We start from the raw sequence: 20,086 nt of genomic DNA, 5'->3' as shown, positions 1-20,086 counted from the left end.
CGCGTGCTCGCCCGCCCCCCGCGGCCGCGACGAGGCTGGCGCTGGGAAGAGGAAGAAGAACATTCGCCCTCCTCCTCCCAGCGCGCGGGCGGCGGCGGCGGCGGCGGCGGCACCGGGGTCACGAACTCTGACCTTTCACTGACAAAAACAATAACAAACCCCTCCTTCCCCGCGACCCCGGCGGCGCCTCCGGGCCCGCCCCCGCCGTCCAGCTCCCACCTCGGCGTCCCGTCTCTCGCCAGCTGCCCCGCGAGCCTAAGCGGCCCGGGGGCTCCCGCCAAACGCCGACGCCGGGAAGCCGGCCTCCCCCCCGCGCCCTGCCCTCCGCGCCGGGGGCCGACCCGCCGCAGACACGGGACCTGCTTCGAGGCCGCTTTGGCGCCAAATCCTGAGGTAAAAATTGAAGGGAAGAAAAAAAAAAAAGGGCCGGGGCGGGCTCGGGCCGGCGGCGGAGGGGGCGGGCCTGGCGCGCGGACATGGAGGCGCCGCGGCGGCGGCGGCTGAACCCGACCCTTTTACCTTTGCCACGGGGCGGTGGCGCCGGCCGCTTTGCATAGTGGGCCGGGCCGCTCCCCTCCCCTCCCCGCCCGCGGCCGGCGAGGCGAGCGGGCTCCCCCTGACCGGCCTGGCCGGCGCGAGGGTGGGGGCGGAGGGGGGACACCGCGGCCCCGCCTCACAGTTGGCCCTCCGCCAGCGTCGCCATTTTGTCCTCGGCGGCGACGGCTCCGGCTGGGCCGGGCTCCCCTCCTCCTCCTTCATCGCCTGCTCCTCCCAGAGCCCTCCTTCCCTCACTCCCCGGCTCCTCTCCCCTCCGCTTCCCGCCCGCCGTTGGCGACCGCCGTGGCCCAACCGCCGTTTCGGTTTTTTTTTTTCCCCTGAAGGGGAGGGTTGGAGGAAAGGGAGGAAGGCGGGTGTGCGGGTGCGACCTTATGAGTGACAGCTGAGGGGGTCAATTGGCGCCCAGATAGGAGGGCCGGGGCCTCGCGGCCCCGCCCCCTGGGCCTCTGCTGATTGGGCTTTGCTGGCAGGGGGTGGTCCCCGCGCGGCGCGGGCGCCCTTGGCGGGGCGGGAGCAGAGACCCGGGCGCGGCGTGGGGGCTTGGGGGCGGGGCCTGGGGGCGGGGCGCGGCCGGGGGCGCGTGGGACGCGCGGGGACGCGGCGAGGGCTGGGGCGCGCGCTCCGCCTGGTGCGCGTCCGGAGTGAGTGCTGCTGAACAATAGTAATAAAGGTGATGAAGCATCCTGAACCCAGGGCCGTCGGCTCGTGGGATAGGGCGTTGTGGAATCGATACCTCTTAGGGCTCCTGCCAGTGTTGTCGGCGCGGCTGCGGGCGAATCCCCTTCCTGAGGCTCAATTTCATCGACCCTAAAATGGGAGGATGGGCGTTCTTAGCAGGCCGGACCTCCCTTCTCAGCTCGTGTGAGGTGCTCAACTCAGAAAATGGAGTCCAGGCTACTTTGCAAACCTCGAGTCCTGCAGAAGTGTTGTTATTGTTGAAAATGGAGTGTGGAGTCACCTGGAGTGGAAAGCTTACGGGTATGGAGGGCTTCAGAGAACAGAGGGGAATCCGGAGTATTGTCTTTTCATTCGTTGGTTAAATATGTATTCGCTCAGCCCAGGGTCCTGGAATACATTCAGAGAACCAGGTAGACCAGGCCCCTGCTCTCCTAGAATTGGAGGTGTGGGGTGATGTGTTGCAGGCCTGAGAAAACTGCCATTGAGTGGTCGGGGAAGGCCTTTGTGAGAAGGTGATTCAGTAGAAGAAACCACGGAAGGAATAGCGTGAGAGAAAAGGGCCAGTGCAGAGCCCCAGGAGGGAGGGCATTTGGTGTGCAGTGAGGCTCTCCGTTAGTTCATTGCTCCATCCGTTTCCCCGCTTCTACCTCGGAGCTGAAGTCTTGTGAAATATGATAAAGGTAACGGAGAAGAATAATCAGCGAGAGTCAAGGAAAATAAAGCCATGAAATGCATAGCTGTTGAATACATGACTTGGTGGGAAGACATCAGAAAATCAGTTTGCTGCTGCTGCTGCCAAGTCGCTTCAGTCGTCTCCGACTGTGCGACCCCATAGACGGCAGCCCACCAGGCTCCCCCATCCCTGGGATTCTCTAGGCAAGAGTACTGGAGTGGGGTGCCATTGCTTTCTCCGGAAAATCACTTTACTTCCACATTAAAATCCTTTGTCATCCCTTCAATTCCTCAGATTCTTGCTGAGCCCCACTATTACCCAGGTGCTAGATGATTCATTGGTGGGTGTCAAGTATGTGATTGTAATTCCAAACACTTGCGTTCTGTTCTCTCCCTCTTTCCTCAATATATCTCTGTACATACATACCTACACACATAAGTTGTAGGCAGAAGCTAGTCTTGTGGTTAACAGTGTCAGTACTTACTAGCCCTGTGACTTTGGGTAAGTTCTTCAACTTTTTTGAGCCTCAGTGTCGTCATCTGGACAGTGAATAGAACTTTCCTTCTAGAATTCAAGATTAAATGAGTTGAATGTAAATAAGGAGCTTAGAAAAGTGTGTAGTAAATGCTCACAGTTTGAGTTATTGTCGTGAAGAACTAGCTGTCTGGAAAAGACATTGAACTGGTTAAGTGAGGCAAACAGTGACATTTTTAGACAATGTGGTGTAGGGCAAAACTGGATTAGAACTCTGGGGAACTAATTTTGGCTCTTATGCTTTCAGCTGGTCACTTGGTGTCCAGGCCAGAAGTGTATTTAGAAAGAGAAGTGTGGGACTCATACTATTAACGAAATTGTGCAGTGCTTTACAATTTATGAAATTCTCTTGCAGGCATTATAGTCCTCAAGCCCTCCCTGGACATAATGCTAGAAGTCCTTTTCCTCCTCCCTATTTTCAAACGTTTCTAAGACTTTTCATCATTTTCTAATCCCTGTATTCCGAGCTCCTTGTGCACGAGACACACCGGCCTGCTTTCAGCTTCCTTGAAGGTGTGGCTTACCTTTACCCCAGGCTCTTTCAGATGCTGTTCCCTCTTCCTTAAAACCCTCGTTTGCTGTTGCTCCCCCTGCCTCCCCGCCAAGTCCTGCAGATGTCAGCCTAAGCCTCACTTCCTTAGGGAGTCCCTCTTTGATTCCCCCATACCAGTCTAGATCAACTCCTTTTTCTTTATTTACACTGTGTTCTTTTCCTTCATAATATTTCTCTCACTGCATAATTACACTCCGTAATGTCATCATTTGATGGATACCTGTTCGTTTTACCTTATGAGAGCAGGAATAATTTTCCGCATCATTGTATTTCCAGCACTTAGCAGAGTGGCCCAGTGACTACTTGTTGAGTGATTGAATTGTTGATAATTTTGATCTCAGATAACTAAGCGGCTGCTCATTACTGGTGTCTTTTTATGTGGGCTTGTTCAGCAGTTAAGCAGCAGTGTCAGCAGTAAGATAAACACCTGTCACAGTACTTGGGTGAGTTAGGAAGTGGGTTCTAAGAGTGTGGCACTGTCTGCAGACACTGCGTGCATCAGTCGTGTGCAGCTTTTTGCCTGTGGGCGTAGCCCCCCCAGGCTCCTCTGTCCGTGGGATTTCTCAGGCAGGAATACGGGAGTGGGTTGTGGTTTTCTATTCCAGGGGGTCTTCCCAATCCAGGGATTGAACCCACGTCTCTTGTCTCCTGAATTGGCAGGCAGATTCTTTACCCCTGTGCCACCTGGGAAGTCCATAATATGTGTAAGAAACCGGAGAGGAATCCTTTTTTACCTACCTAATGTGTTGATTTATGGCTTATTATTTTTTTGAGATAAGAAATAGATAATTGTAAGTAAACTACGTGAAAGTTAGTATGAATGGAACTCTAATAAACAGCATATATATTCATGCCATTTACTTTAACTGGAGGATTAAGGCACCAGTGTGATTTTTCTTGAAATAAAAAATGCTGGTCTTAGCCTATCACTGAGGATCAAAGGACGAAGAGGAAGACTTGGTGAGCTTGCAGAGAGTTGGGAATTCAGTCTTCTGTAGCCACTGATGTAAAATAGTTACCTTTTCAAAGATGAGCCATGCAATAGAGTTACTGAAAATGACTTTGTAGTTGCTTTACCGGCGTCACAGGCGGATTTGTCAGAGATATCAAGCTTCTGCTTAAGAGGCTGGTAAATGGAACATTTCTGTTGACTTATTTTACATAATACAGATTTTGCAAATGTTACAATATTTTTTAAACAGTCACCCTTTTATTTAATCACGTGTTTTTGGAATTTTTTTTTCTGTCCTGTTGAAGAATTTTTTGGTATTATTTTTCAATCCAGCACTTTTGATTCCTTGAACTCCTTAGGGTAACTGAAGAACTCATAGTTGAGTGGAAAAGCTAAATATATCTATCTTTTTAATATATATATGTATGTATTATATCATTGTTGTCATAAACATGCCTTTCAGAAAGAGGAAAAGCTTTGTGATAACCCCAGTTTATAAGGGCTTCTGGGAAGTTTTAGTGATTATCTCCAAGAAGTCAAGTTACTCCTGTCTCTGGAGCTGTAAGTGGGGAGATTCCCCGCTTGTGAGCTGGGGAGGCGGGGAGCCAACACTGAGACTGGGGTGGGGAACAGGGGCCTCCTGCTCCGGGGCGGCGCGCCTGTGGCCCCGCCCCCTGCAGCCTGGGCGCTGAGCCCCGGCCCGTGTGTCTCGCTCCCCGATTGTCTCCACCTTTCGAGGACTCTCACTTGGGATTTTTTCCCTTACGTCCTCTTTCTTTTGAGCCGTGTGCTCCTTTAGTCCCAGAGCATCCGTGGAGCAGAGGCTAGTCCCCCTTGAACAGTACTGCATGGGAAAAGCCCGGGAAGGATCCGAGCTAAGGCTCGTCAAGGCTAGCCTCCCACTGGCTGCGGAAGTCCTCCGTCAGAGGTTAGTTTCTTCTCGTCCCTTTGTTACCATTACCTTCCGGGAAAGTTAATGTAGACTTTTTTCCTCCAGGTGTGATTATCATCTTTAACCGCATCTGTCACGCATTGAAAAGATAGGCTCTTCCTTACCTGTTGGAGTTTTGCCTCAGCCTACTCGGCCTGGGGGCTGAGATTCTCTTTGTGACTGTCCCACCTTGCCATTCTCTTCCCATAGCCCTTGTCAGGGACAGCTGCTTCCTGCTTTCCATCCTTTCTTCAGGTATCCTGAGTGCTTGAGTTTAAGCAGCAGGGACTCTGTACCGAAAGGCAAGTCTCCCTGGGAACACGCAGCTAGTATAGCCACAGTGATGGTGGGGGAGTGGATAGAGGACTTGAAAGCCCAGATTAGGTCATTGGCGAAGGACACTCTTAGGGGACAGAAAGAGCAGCTTTCTACCTGAGCATCTGGGGTCTGGGAGCAGAGGGGTGGGAGGGGATTAGGATAGGAAAGGAAGAGACTGGTTCAGATACTCAGGTTTCTTTCTGATTACCCACGGGCTCCAAGGAGCCTGTAATCATGGCAGCCAGCCTGAAGCAAAGTGTGATTTTTAGGGACAATAAAAATTACCTGCTCCACTGTAATAAGAGGCCTTGAAGTCCATAATAGGAGGGCTTCCCTGGTGGCTGTCAGTGGTAAGGAACTCGTCTGCCAGGCCAGGCAGTGTGGGTTCAGTCCCTGAAGGAGGAATTGGCAACCCACTCCATTTATTCTTGCCTGGGGAATCCCATGGACAGAGAAGCCTGGCAGCCTACAGTCCACGGGGTTGCAAAAGAGTTGAACGTGACTGAGTACATGACAACCAAAGTCCATAAAAGGAGGTGAAACCTTTTATTCTAATATTATGGACAGGTAACACTGAAGACTCGAATTCCTTAAAGTGTTAATGAAGTCATTAGCGAGGAATTTCATGCCAGCGATAGAAGAGGCTATCATTCTCTCCTGCTTGGATTGTGGAAAACGGGGTGAGTGGTTTCCAAAGAGCGGGGAGAGAAGTGAGAGGTTGGTGGGCCAGAGAGCAGAGCTGAGGTGGCATGGTTTTCCTGGGCGCCACCTGACATTTTTAAGAGCCACCTGAATGGCTCTTAGGAAGTTAATTCCATCAGGCTTCAGGATGTGTTTCCGTGTTTATTATATAGTGTATCTGATTGTGTAGTGTTTGTCGAACATTTTAGAAATGACGTTTGCAGTGCCCTCATTGCCTCTCACCCCTGCTCCATCGCTTCTGGAATAATGCATCCTTTTACTAGGTTGATTTGTGAATAAGCCTAGAATTATTGAAAAATCACCTTTTACCAAGGTTAAAAGCAGATGTCTCAAAGTGCATGTCAGCCTTTTGCTGAAAAGAATATGTTTATCAGTTCAGTCACTCAGTCATGTCCAATTCTTTGTGACCCCATGGACCGCAGCACACCAGGCCTCCCTGTCCATCACCAACTCCCAGAGTTTACTCAAACTCATGTCCATTGAGTCAGTGATGCCATGCAACCATCTCATCCTCTGTCTTCCCCTTCTCCTCCCGCCCTCAATCTTTCCCAGCTTCAGGGTCTTTTCCAGTGAGTCAGCTCTTCACATCAGGTGGCCAGAGTATTGGAGTTTCAGCTTCAACATCAGTCCTTCCAATGAATACTCAGGACTGATATCCTTTAGGATGGACTGGTTGGATCTCCTCCAACAGCACAGTTCAAAAGCATCAATTCTTCAGCACTCAGCTTTCTTTAGGGTCCAACTCTCATATCCATACACCACTACTGGAGAAACCATAGCCTTGGTTAGATGGACCTTTGTCGGCAAAGTAATGTCACTGCTTTTTAATATGCTATCTAGGTTGGTCATAACTTTTCTTCCAAGGAGTAAGCGTCTTTTAATTTCATGGCTGCAATCACCATCTGCAGTGATTTTGGAGCCCCCAAAATAGTCTGACACTGTTTGCACTGTTCCCCATCTATTTCCCATGAAGTGATGGGACCAGATGCCATGATGTTCGTTTTCTGAATGTTGAGCTTTAAGCCAACTTTTTCTCTCTCCTCTTTGACTCTCATCAAGAGGCTTTTTAGTTCCTCTTCACTTTCTGCTGTAAGGTTGGTGTCATCTGCATATCTGAGGTTATTGATATCTCTCCTGGCAATCTTGATTCCAGCTTGTGCTTCATCCCGCCCAACGTTTCTCATGATGTACTCTGCACAGAAGTTAAATAAGCAAGGTGACAATATACAGCCTTGACGTAGCCCTTTCCCGATTTGGAACCAGTCTGTTGTTCTATGCCCACTTCTAACGGTTGCTTCCTGACCTGCATACAGATGTCTCAGGAGGCAGGTCAGGTGGTCTGGTATTCCCATCTCTTCCAGAATTTTCCACAGTTTGTTGTGATCCACACAGTCAAAGGCTTTACAGTACAGATTTTTTAAAACTTAAATTTTTAAAGAATTTATTATTTTTGGCTGCACTGAGTCTCTGTTACTGTGCGTGGGCTTTCTCTAATTGCAGCAAGGTGAGGGCTGCTCTCGGGTGTGTGGCCTTTTCCTTGCAGTGGCTTCTCTTGCTGGGGAGCGCGGGCCCTAGGTGCACAGGCTTCAGTAGTTGCAGCGACCAGGCACTAGAATGCTGGCTCAGTAGCTGAGGCACTTGGCTTAGTTGCTGCGCAGCGTGTGGGATCTTCCTATACTCAGGATCAAACTCATGTCCGCTGCACTGGCAGGCAGAGTCTCAACACTGGCCGTCAGGGAAGTTCTAAATTTATAACATGTCTCTTTTCTGAAGAGATAAAAGATAGTTTTTTAAAGTAGGAAAATTTTCAAGTGAAGAAAAGATGCATTGCATCAGAAGGCACATACAGATGTTCCTTGATTTATGATGGGTTTATTCATAAGTTGAAAATATGCAGAAAAATGCGCTTGATACACCTAACCTACCAAAGACCGAAGCTTAGCCTTGTTTACCTTAAATATGCTCAGAACAGTGACATTAACCTGCAGTTGGGCAAAATCGTGTAATGTAAGTCTATTTTATAATTACTGAATATCTCCAGTAATTCATTGACTACTATACTAAGAGTGAGAAGCAGAATAATTTTTACAGTTTAATTGTTTAACTGTCACAGTAATAGTTGTAACAGTAGGTCATGTGACTGACTGGGAGGTAGCTGCCGCTGCCTGGCATCATGAGAGGATCATAACTGTATACTGCTAGCCTGGGAAGAGTTCAGAATTCACAAACCCAAGCGCAGTTTCTACTGAATGCGTATCCCTTTCACACCATGGTGAAGTTGGAAAATCCTAAGTTATTCCACCTTAACCTGGGGACCTTCTGTGCAGGAGTGCTCAGAGGAACGCCAGTCATTAGCACTCCAAACTAGAATCATCTAAACGCTCATCAGCTGTAGAATGGATGAGTAAATAGTGCCAGAGTCACATGCTGGAACACTGCACGGCGGTGAAGACGCACCGCTCCTCAAGGTTATCACCATGAGCAGAGAAGCCAGACACAGGAGGCCACACTAACACACAGCTGAGAGACAAGCGTGGAGGGCAGGGCAGCAGGGGAGCTGGTGCTCTGAGGCGAGAGGGGCGCCTTTCAGGTGCTGGGGGCGCTCTGAGGGCAGTGCGGTTTGTGTGTGTGTGTTCACTGAAATGCAGGGAGCTGTAGCATTATGATTTGTGTGCACTTTTGTATCTGCATGTTAGGCTTCAGTAGAAAAATTTTTACGTTAAAGATTGTAAAATTATCCCTGCTGTTTTAATCAGTATGATTATTATGTTGGTAAAATGTGTAAGGAGAAAGTGTGTTCAAGTTCCAAAGGAACTGTCGTGTTGCTGTCTGGGTGGAGCTAGGTCAGAAATCACAATCACATATTTAGGAATTAGTCGCTCAGTGGTGCGCGACTCTTTGCGACCCCATGGACTGCAGCCCACCAGGCTCCTCTGTCCATGAGATTTTCCAGGCGAGGATACTGGAGTGGGTGGCCATTTCTTTCTCCAGGGGATCTTCCCAACCCAGGGATTGAACCCCGGGTCTCCTGCACTGCAGGCAGATGCTTTACTGACTGCGCTCCAAGGGAAGCCCTATTTAGGAATTAGTGGTTACATAAAGTAAGTTCCTAAAGATCTAGAGTACTGGTGTGAGCCATTTGCTCCTTGGGAAGATTAGCCGCTCTCCTGTCACTCTTTATAATTCTCTTCTGTTGACTTCGTCTTTCAGGAAACTATTTTGAAGGGCAGTCGGGTGCAGAGGGAAGGTTGTGGTTTTAGAGTCAGAAGCCTGAGTTAGAACCCCAGGTACCTTTTTTCCAACTAGGGGGCTTGGAACAAGTTGGCTAAGCTTCTGAGTCTCCCTTTCCCTCCTCTGTCTGCATTGGTGGAGCTAATAATGTTGCACCTACTCAGAGGGAATGGATTTAAGGATTAAATGCTGCCTACTGTGACTTCACTTTCACTTTCATGCATTGGAGAAGGAAATGGCAACCCACTCCAGTGTTCCCGCCTGGAAAGTCCCAGGGACGGGGGAGCCTGGTGGGCTGTCGTCTATGGGGTCGCACAGAGTCGGACACGACTGAAGTGACTTAGCAGCAGCAGCAGTGATATCAAGCATATTGTAGGTGCTCCGAAAAGCTGTCCTTCTTTCCTCCTGCCTCTTGCTGGGCCACACTCATAGAAACAGGGAGCATGCATTTCGTCCTTGCCCTTGGGCCCTTGGTAAACTGGGGAGACCCCCCCAGTGTGCAGTGGCGTCTCGGGACAGGTCTCCACATGGGGACCTGTAGCATTGCTCTGGTCGCTGGGACTCCACAGAGGTGAGAGCCGCTCCTCTTCCCCGCTAGTCCCTGCTCACCCACCTCCCCAGCCCCCACGCACCTCCACTGTCCTTTCCTGGACCCCAGACTTGGAACAGGGAAGAAGCAAGTTTCCTGTGGGCACAGGAAATCACCCAGCCCCAAAGCTAAGTCATCTTTGAGTCTCTTTCTGACAACAGGCTCTGTGCCTCAGCTTGGCCCTGCCGGGGTCCTCGTGGCATCTTCTGTGTGACGGGCACTCACTGAATCTGTCACTTGATATGTTTCTTGCCTTCGGGTCGATCTGTGATTTCAAGTCTTGAGCTGTGTATCTCTCGTTTTTTAAGTTCTCAGGTGTTTTGTATTTATATTTTTGCTTTTATTTTCTCATGAGTCCAGAGAGACTTCTGACAGGCACAGCATAATAAAACTTAGACTGCACACCTCACTGCCTGTCTAGAAGCCCTGTTGTTGTTGTTTAGTCACTAAGTCGTGTCCGACTCCTGCGACCCCATGGACTGGAGCCCATCAGGCTCCTCTGCCCCTGGGATTTCCCAGGCAAGAAGTTCTATACTATAGCAGTAGTAGTATTTTGCAAACAGTTGTTGGTGTTGGTTTATTTTCAAATATTTGTGAAATTTATCCTAATTCAGCCGTTTCATTTTTCAGATGTGCAGTTTAATTCGAGTGAATTATAAATATGGTCTGAGCATATAATACATATACATATGTAGTTAAATCTCATGTGGCTCTTATGTCAAAATAAGGGGCCTATTCCTGATTATAATATGCATTTTAGTATACAGTTTGTCGCTGCTTTCATGTGACTTTGAAATTGGTGCTAGCGGTAGCGCCATGCACAGCATGCCTGCTGTGTGCCTGGCACAGCGTTAGGCCGTTTATGGATGGGTTGAGATCTGTTCTTCATGATAGTCTCACGCAGTCCAGTATCAGATCAGCTTAGAAGTCTGCCAGGGCCTCTGAACCCAGTGTATTTGTTTAGATGAGGAAATATCAAGGCAGTAAATCTTTAATGTTATGTAATTTGGGGCCACATCGTATATAAATAAGGATGATGTGAATCAGTTCTTTGTGAAGGGGAAGGCAGGCTCACCCACTGCTGTCAGCGAAGACAGGGTTTCCTTGTCCCACGTGTTTATTGTCATTGGAGACGTTGGCCTCTCAGCCTGCCCCTGGGGAGCGCACGGCCAGGCTGTTCTCCAGCGCCCTGGGGTTCGGGTGTTCCCAGGCTGAGCCCTGCTCTCACTGCAGTGGGGTCTGCAGCCCCTCGCTGAAACCAGAGACACCCTGGTTGCACAGTTTGGTCAGCTGGATGCTTTCTGTAAATCTGGAAGAGTTGATTAAAGCCTCCGTTGTGTCCTCTTTGTTGTTGAGAGAGATACTGTTGTACTTGTATTTGAAGGAGTTTATGCTCTGAAACCTCCTGCCACATGAGGCCAGGCGGTGGCAGTTTCACTTCTGCCATTCTGCGGCCCATATGTTTATGCTGCGCCCTGTTGTCATCTGTGCGCTGGAAGACTTGCTAGTTCAGGTTAAGACTCTATCCCTCGTCTGTGGCCACCACTTTCTAACTGGCCTTCCGTGGACCGTCCTTTTCTGTTCCCTCCTCACTGTCCCCCGAAGGATTATTTTTTTTTGGAAGAGCCAGGAATGGCCACTTCATCTCTCTGCCGCACCTCTGGTAGCTCTCGCTGCCTTCAGTGTCCGGCCCTCTCCTTGAGCGCTCCAGCCGTCCCCCCCAGGTTGCCTGCTGGTCCTCAACTCTGCATCCTCCTGTGGTCTGCCCGTCTGTCTGAGCTCTGCCTGGAACTCTCTCCCACCCACCCTCTGTCCGTTTGCTCCATTCCACTTCCCTTCAAGACCAGTCGTCTTGGCTTCTCTCCTGTGAAGCTGCCATCGCTTCTTCCTGCGGACTGTAGCATTTACCTTGCTCAGCTCTTACTGGTTTCCTTCATAAGTTCTTCAAGGACAAGGACTTTCTCCTTTATTTCTTGTTGTTACTCATGCTCAGCAGTCAGCTTGTTGCCTAGTTATTTTAAAAGGATGGATGGTAGTTGAACTTGGTTAGTTGACAACCACCATAGGAAAGTATTCCATAGTAGGTTGGTTTTGTTGTTTAACTTAGGGTACATGGTTTTCTGCTCTTTGGTTAATTAATGGGAAAAGAGGGGGTGCGGTGCTCCAGGGTTAGAAGGCAAGCGGGCAAGCGCCAACCTTTGGAGCCTTGTGCTTCTGAACCGGGAGCTGCCCGCGTCAGTGTCCTGCCCGGGGTGCGGTGGCCCTGCAGCGAGTGTGCGTTACTCAGCATGGCGCTGCTTCGCTCTGCCAGCAAGGCTGTGGCCGAGGCCTTTGTCTAGTCTGTAGTGTCTAAGCAGTAGGGTTTTCTGGTTTGTTTTTTTTTTTTCCTCAGATTTCAAATGCAGAATTATGTTGTTCTAGTGAATATGGCTTTTCAAAGTACACATGGACATAACCCACTCTTCCCCAGAGCTGCTGTTTCTTGAAAGACACCCCCTACTTGGTAACCATCTCCCGATACCCTTTCCAAGGCTTTGCCCTTCCCTGTGTCCCAGGGGCCACCTGTGACTGGGGTAGCCAGGAAAACAAGCCCTGAGGGGAGCCTGACCCCCTGACATTGTCTTTTTTTCCTAGGGCATTTAAGTTAAAGGTCCCCCCTCACTTCCTGACCTCACTAGAGGATGCTGTTTTACTTATTTCTCACTACACTGTGATGCCTGCAGGAAGCAGCCTCTGTCTTCTTTGGTTTATACCTGAGGATAAGATGCGGTTTGCAGCTTTACATGTTTTTTCAAATATGATGAAATGGAATATGTTTTTAAAATTTTCTCTCTCTCCTACCTGGTCTCTCTGGATTTAAATCAGTGTTGGGAGCAGTTTTCATAGGTTAGTCTCTCTCATATTCTGTTAGTCTCCGCTTGCCTTTCCAGAGGTGCACACTCGTCCTTGTTCACTTGTAAGCACTTCCTAAGCTGCTGTTGGTGGTGACTGTAGTTTCTTTGGTGGCGGAAAACTAACAGATCAAGAATTATAAGACATCGAGTATTGGGGTGGCCAAAAAGTTTATTCCGGTTTTTCCACAGCACCTTATGGGAAAAACTCAAACGAACTTTTTGGTCAATCCAATATATAAAGGAAGGTTGTTGCTCTGGGTATTGCATGTTTGCTATAGACCAAGAGGTTGGCGTGGAAGGGAGAGCAAGGTGGGGAGGGGGCCGCCTGCCCCAACAGAGAGCAAGCCTGAGCTGTAAAGTGGTAGAGTCAGATGGTGAGTAGACAGAGGAAGGCAGGACAGCTGTGCAGGAGAGCAGAGACCCGCGAGCCACGTCCTCGGGAGCACGAGGTGCGGCCGAGGAGTCACTGCAGACGAGCGAGGAGAGCTCAGATTGTTCTGGGAATGGGGTCGAAAATTGATGATCCATATTTGAAGAAAATTCACTGGACCCTTTGTCTACCTCTGGACTCAAGAGTTAATTTGCAGATGGATTGAGAACTTAGATGTGAGAGACTTAGACATATTAAAATTAGGCTTGTGACTTTGGGGTAGGACAGAATTTTCATAAATAAAAGTACAAACTGTAAAGAAAAAAAAATTTAGCCTTATGAAACTTAAGAACTTTCATTCATCAAAAGACACCGTGAAGAAAGCAAGCAGATGAGCTGCAGAGTAGAAGATACTTATCATTTATATAATCACCAGAGGATTAATACGCAGAGTGGTTAGCTTTCCTGAACTTCCCAGCTCACTGCTGCTTCTCTGAGGCCTAATGTCTGCTATCACCAGTCATTAGCAGTATCTTGCGGCCCCCTGAGCCTTGGCTGAGGGTGATGAGTCCTGCAAATTGAGTGTTAAAGTGAGTCACTACAGAAAGGTTTCTGAGTTACTATCAGACAGTCACCTGTAAAATCCTTTTCACCGCATATCTTAGAGGTGATAGACAAATAAGAGGTGTCAAGCACCTCTTTTAGGGAAACCTGGTAGAAAGGTATGCCTTTCTAATACTTTGTTATTTCTCTACTCTAATACTCAATGATACTTCCCTAACACTATTTTTTAATACTCAAGTTCATGTATTTCTTGCATCAAAATGCAGTTGATGGCAACACAAACGCTCGTAACACCTCAAAGTGTTACAGTCGCAGCTGCATATTTGGACTTAATTTCTTAATGTAGTGTAGCTGTTTAGATTTTATTTCTTAATCTAGTATATCTGTTTGCTGTCTTTATCCATCTGATTCCTTAGAGAGCTCTTATTTAAGATTTTGAGGAAAAAAGATTAGAGCCCTAGAGGTTTCACGTGCAGTAGTGGTGTTTTTATCAGGTTGATTTCTGGTGCATGTGAAGTCATTCTTTTTTCCTCTGTCTCTTATTAGTTGGAACCAGACTGTAATAGGGGAAGAGACAAGAGTGTTTCTCAAAGCTTTTTCTTGTAGAAACAAACAGGAGTAAACAAATGTTAAAATTCTTGACTACTTATTAAAAGAATAAATAATCGGAAATACTTCTCCCTTGTCTTGGACCTGATCTTGTTCTCTGAAGGCGATCCACTGACACTGGTGACCTGGGGTCATTGTCAAGGTCAGTGTAATACCTGCTCTTACAGGACAGTGATCCTTGAAGTCAGGGCCATTCTTCTCTTATTTGTCTGTCATGGTTTCATTCTCCATTTCTCTCTCATTTTGGTAATAAAATAATCTGAAGGGGAATTAGTGATAATAGAAGTGGCGGCTGTCTAATAGTGGATAGAATAATACAGAAGGCTGCCAGAGTGGGAAAGTTCTGTTGACATCAGTGCTTAAAGTAACACTTCAGGTGAGAACTATGTAAAGTGCTCTGTGCAGTTGCATTGCAGAGTATTCAGTGCCTGGGAGGGGCCAGGCACATGGACTGTATGTGCATTTTGTGTGCTGCACACTGGCTGGGCCCGTGTAGGTTTTGTGTGTGAATGCTGAGAGTAAGTCACACAAGAGCTTTAGATTCCTGTTAACCATGGACCTGTGCAGTCAGTAGTGAAGTCTGCCTTGTCCAGAATGTGGGTCCAAAGTGGAGTCCCTTTATCCTAGGTTCACTGTGGCAGAATTATTGGAAAGGGTTTAGGGACTACTCAGGGTTTCCTTGATGGCCCAGAGGGTAAAGAATCCACCTTCTTCCCTGGAGAAGGGAATGGCTACTCACTCCAGTATTCTGGCCTGGAGAATCCCATGGATAGAGGAGCCTGGCGGGCTGCAGGCCATGGGGTCGCAAAGAGTCGGACACGACTGGGCGACCGACACGTAGAGGCCCTCGGGGGAGCGTTGCTGCATGACCAGAGGACCAGGGGTCAGTGTCATCAAGGTGCCTGCTCTCCAGTGCTCCTGACCCGGGAGACCAGCACCACGGTGCCTCTTGAGACGATCTTCCTCGATTTTGAGGCAAATGATGGCATACTTTTTCTAGTAAGATAAAGCTGAATTATTTGTGTTTCTAATTTAAAGAGGGCTTAAAAATATAAATTGATAAATTTATGGGTACTGTGTTCTTAGCCCACTTCAGTAATGTCGTCTCCTTACTGCTTTTGTTAATGTCTGCTCTTTAACTCCTGAGTGAGGGGTGTTACACCGGCAGGGCTCTGCTCCCTGCTTGGCCACTAGTAACGGAAGCTTGGTTGCTGAGAGCAGTCTAGGGCTCTGTCTGAAAGTTGACCGTAACAGCTTTCTCAGGTAGCCGCCTTGGCATTCAGCACGCTGTGACCCGGGGCCATCCATGTAGGTGTCTCCCACCTGCCTGAGAGGTGAGCCAAGCTGTTACAACCCAAGAGACCTGGCAAAGTTCCAGATTTGTCTTTGTGTTTACCAGGGGGGATTCTTGTCCCCAGACAAGTGTTTCTACTGATCAGTATTGGTACCTGTGATTGAAGAAGCTGGTTAGCTTGTGGTCTGAGGACAAAATCTGCACCAGACAGTACCAAAGGAGAATTTTGATTACTAATGTTTTTCAAGGAGGCTGGTTTCTGCCCACCTGATGGAAGTCGCTGCATCTTTCCAAACAGGTTCTCTAATGGTCTTGCTTCACCATGGCTACAAATGCGGAGGGGCTGGTGCAGCACAGAGTGGGGACCCGGCAGGTGGCTGAGGTGAGTGACGGCGGCTGGCCCACCAGCTGGCACTCTTGCTCTTAAAGCAGAGTACATCAGTGTGCGCCGCCCTTTGAAATGGTCCCGATGCAGCCAGCATGCAATCCGAATCCAGAGCAGGGTGCTGCCTTTGAAGACGAGTTAAAACCACAAGCACGATGACTCCTCAGGTTCCTTTGCATAAATAGGGTGGCCTAGCGGCATACAGTAAGGTGACTTTAAAGATTCTACCTTGAACAAAAACGCGAAGAGTCTGATGCTTGTCAGGCTTGTGAACGTGTGATTCCCAGTCCCAGGCTCTTAGTCTCTTGCGCATTTGATTCTCTTAATCCCGTGTGTGCTGGGGAGTGGGTTCTGTGCAGTCTACAGTCACTGTTGACCTTCTTCCCTGTCCTGGGAGTTTTGCTAGGTGGCTCAGTGGTAATGAATCCACTTGCCAGTGCAAGAGACTCCTGGGTTGGGAAGATCCCTGGGGAAGGAAATGACAACCCACTCCAGTATCCTTGCCTGGGAAATGCCATGGACAGAGGAGCATGGTGAGGTACAGGCCATGGGGTCGCAAAGAGTCGGACACAACTTAGCAGCTAAACAACAAGAAATACGGAGGTGACTGAGCCATCAGTCTTAGCTTTAGTATTCTCAGGGGCTGGTTAGGAAGTGTTTATAAAATGCGGAGACGTAGAGCTCCACGCGAGGAGGGGAGTCCTGGAGGCTGCCCTGCGCTGCAAGTAATCGTTTGTTAGACCCCAGGAGGCAGGGTTGGAACCTGGCAGGTGCTGACAGGGCTTCTTAAGTCAGAAACCTGTGCAAAGACAGGGTGGAGACATGAAGTCCCTTGGTCTAGGCAGGCAGCCCGAGGTGTCCAGGAGGGAAGTAGGGCCAGATCGTCTCGCTGTGTGCCAGCCCTCCACAAGGGCTTCAGTCCTCAGCGACCTTCTGAGGTTGATTCGATCGCTGAAAGCGAAGGTGAGGAAACCAAGGTTCAAAGAAGCAATCGGCCAAGGGCACGCTGACCCTGTTGTGTTTCACTTCTTCCGAAGCTCCTGTGTAAACTGTGCTTCGTGCTGCAAATAAGAGCCGTTAGAAGGATTCAGAGTTGTATTTTTGAGCCACTAATCATATTCCTAGAGTGGAGAAGCAGGTTTACCAAAGAATGGACATTTAAAGAAAGGATTTTTTAAAGTAAAAAGTAAGTACACACATGCCAGCTTAAATCAGTAAAAATGGTGAGCAGATTTTTCAGATTTTCAATAAACCATTAATTTTAAGGCGACTGTATAATCATCCCTTTCACCCAGCAAATCATCAGTTCAGTTCAGTCACTCAGTTGTGTCCGACTCTTGGTGACCCCGTGGACTGCAGGTTCCCTGTCCATCACCCACTCTCAGAGCTTGCTCAAACTCATGTCCATCAAGTCTGATGCCATCCAACCGTTTCATCCTCTGTCACCCCCTTCTCCTGCCTTCAACCTTTCCCAGCATCAGGGTCTTTTCTAATGAGTTGGCTTTTACATCAGGTGGCCAAAGTATTGAAGCTTTAGCAAGTCATGATTAAATCATGTCTTTAACTGTCAACAAATCATGGTTAGTTTTAACTGAAGATGAAAGCAGACAGATTTCACAGATTTTTCAATGTTAAATTTTTTTAAAGAGCTTCAGAGCTGTGAAAATATCAGGGTTAAGATGCTTGTGTTTATTTGTTGCATTAGTTTGTGATAGGAACAGTTATCTTGAAAATCTTTGTTGGCTTTTCATATTTAGGGTTATTTTGCATTTAATACAGTTTCTAGTTGACACAGACTTGGAGACTAGTATACAGATCACTGCCTTAAGAAGTCATCATTACGTCTTATGGGTTTATTTAGTTATATATAGTACTGACCTATAGTAACTTAAAGGATAATATAAGCTTTGTGTATGTATTCAGAAAATTCACTAGCTGAAATTTTCTGTCAGATGCCTTATTTCCATGAGGAAATGGAGTTTCATGTATAATAGTACAACTATTGATTCCCATGGCAAAAAGTACGTTTTGTGGAGACTTCCACAAGAATAGGCATTGTTAATTTGAAGAACAAAAGTAATCTTCCTATTTAAGCTATTCCCTATATTTCCATGATTATTTTAAAATTTTAAGCTTAATGACTTAAACTATTAACATATAGTATTTGTATAACACTAGGTCAGCCAAATGTGTAAGAGAAGCTGCAGGTCATCATTTTGTTGCTAAACAGTAATTGAGTGGGGATAAATTTTTTTAGTTCGGGGTTAATAGCAGTCAGCTTGGGATAGTTGTTCATTCATTCAGCAGACGATGAAGGGCCCCTTCCCTGCCTGTTTGCCAGAAGCCCACGCCAGTGAGTAACAGGCCTGGGGATCTGCTCCCCAGAGCTCTGTTGAAGGGATGAGGCATGAGACAGGCTGCCCTGGAGGATGGGCTCTCCAGGGATCAGAAAGATGCGCGTTCAGATCCAGGCCCTGCCCCTTGCCGTCTGTGGCTGCGTGTGCCTCGGTCCTCATCTAGAAAACGGGAGGAGGAGAGTGCCTGTCATCTTGTGGGGTTGTTGTGAGAGGTCATTGAAATACAAACGTGTAGGAAACTTTAGGAGGTCCCTCCCTAGTGGCTCGGAAGGTAAAGAAGCAGCGTAAAATGTGAGAGACCTGGGTTCGACCCCTGTGTTGAGACGATGCCCTGGAGAAGGGAATGGCAACCCACTCAAGTATTCTTGCCTGGAGAATTTCAGTTTCATGGACAGAAGAACCTGGCGGGCTATAGTCAGTGGGATTGCAAAGAATTGGACACAACTGAGCAACTAACAGTTTCTTCTTTCTTTTCCTGCTTTTGCCATTTGAATGAGATATAGCAACATTGTCACTTGTGCAAATGACTTTTTCCCAAGTTCTCAGAACAATCTTTTTTTGCTACAGACCAGAGAAATCACATTACCAGAATAAACTAGGAAAGATGGATCACACAAAGCAACAGCTCGGTGTACTACAATGTATCCAGATTCTTTCAGTTATTCAGAGAGTGCAACACAGTGGTCAGGAGTATAGACTCTGGAAAAATTGCCTGGTTAAAATCCTGGCCCTGCCGCTCACAAACTGTGTGACCTACTTCTTTTGGAATTGTTTATGAAGAATTGCTGATTTTCTGTAAACGTCTGGTGGAATTCAGCACTGAAGCCGCGTGGGCTGGGGCTCTTTTTGCAGGTAGGGTTTTAGTTCCGCATTTAGTCTCGTCACTAGTTATAGTTCTGTTTGTATTGTCTTCTTTTCTTGAGTCAGTTTCAGGAGTTTGTGTCTTTTTGAGGAAAACAAGGTTGGTTAATAGGTATTGGAGAGGGTGTGGAGAGGTTGGAAACTTGTATCGTTGGTCATAATATCAAATAGTGCAGCCGCTTTGGAAAACAACTTGGCAGCCCTTCAGAAGGTGAGCATGACGTTGCCGCCTGGCCCAGCAGTGCCACGCCAAGCTGCAAACCCAAAAGAGATGGAGCGAAAACTGGCCCACCAGTGTTTACAGGAGTATTCAAAATAGGCAAAAGGTAGAAGTGGTTACATGTTCAACAACTGATAAATGAGTAACAAAATGTGGTATATCTAGACCATGGAATATTATTGAACCATAAAAAGGGATGAGTTACTAACATGCCATAGCATGGATGCCCTTGACAGCATTAGACTAAGTGAAAGAAGCTAGTCACAGAAGATAGCATATCATTCCGTTCCTATGAAGTGTCCAGAACAGGGGACTCTGCAGAGATGGAAGGTAGATTACAGCGCTTGCCTCAGTCTGGATATTGGAATTGATACCTTTCTGAGGTGTTGAGATTTTTCTGAAATTTACTGTGGTGAAAGGTTGCACATATCTGTGTATATATGAAAAACCTTTGACTTGTACTCTTCAAATAGAGTGTATGGTAGGTGAATTATATCTCAATAAAAACTTGTTTTTAAAAAATAACCCATAACAGCAACTAGATGCCACTACCAAAATTAGGGGATATTTTCCAAAATTAAAAAAAAAACAAAAACAAAAGAAAAAAAACCCAAACTAAAAGGACACAAAAACTAAAAGGATTTGTGACTTCTGCTTTTTAGTTAGAATTATATACTTTCCACAACAGTAAAACTTGATGACATATGCATTAAAAATAATAGTGTGTACAGTTTCATTCCAGTTTTGTAAGGTATTTATGATTAACATGTACCTGTCACTATATAATATAGTGTGCCTGGTGTTATGCTTTAG

At 47.5% G+C, this 20,086-nt stretch overlaps 1 protein-coding gene across 14 annotated transcripts in view; it reads left to right on the top strand.

The window, feature by feature from the left end:
* Positions 1–22: 22 nt before the first annotated feature.
* The window catches only part of NR2C2 (nuclear receptor subfamily 2 group C member 2), a 111,631-nt gene continuing 91,567 nt past the window's right edge, over positions 23–20,086 (top strand). For 4 of the 14 annotated variants that reach the window (XR_011250740.1, XM_069561013.1, XM_069561024.1 and 1 more), the window contains exons 1-2: positions 23–393; positions 15,749–15,832. Coding sequence is in view for 7 of the 14 variants with exons in the window: in XM_069561013.1 (XP_069417114.1) it covers positions 15,773–15,832 (60 nt within the window). In the remaining 7 variants the exon portion in view is untranslated. Of the gene's footprint in view, positions 394–1,113; positions 1,537–5,764; positions 5,878–14,863; positions 15,156–15,748; positions 15,833–20,086 lie in introns of those variants that run through there. The other 10 variants (XR_011250741.1, XM_069561019.1, XM_069561026.1 and 7 more) reach the window with 7 other exon arrangements.

This window comes from Ovis canadensis, chromosome 19 (genome assembly GCF_042477335.2).
Source record: "Ovis canadensis isolate MfBH-ARS-UI-01 breed Bighorn chromosome 19, ARS-UI_OviCan_v2, whole genome shotgun sequence".
In the NCBI taxonomy this organism is placed as follows: Eukaryota; Metazoa; Chordata; class Mammalia; order Artiodactyla; family Bovidae; genus Ovis; species Ovis canadensis.
This window is presented reverse-complemented; position numbering and strand designations above follow the sequence as displayed.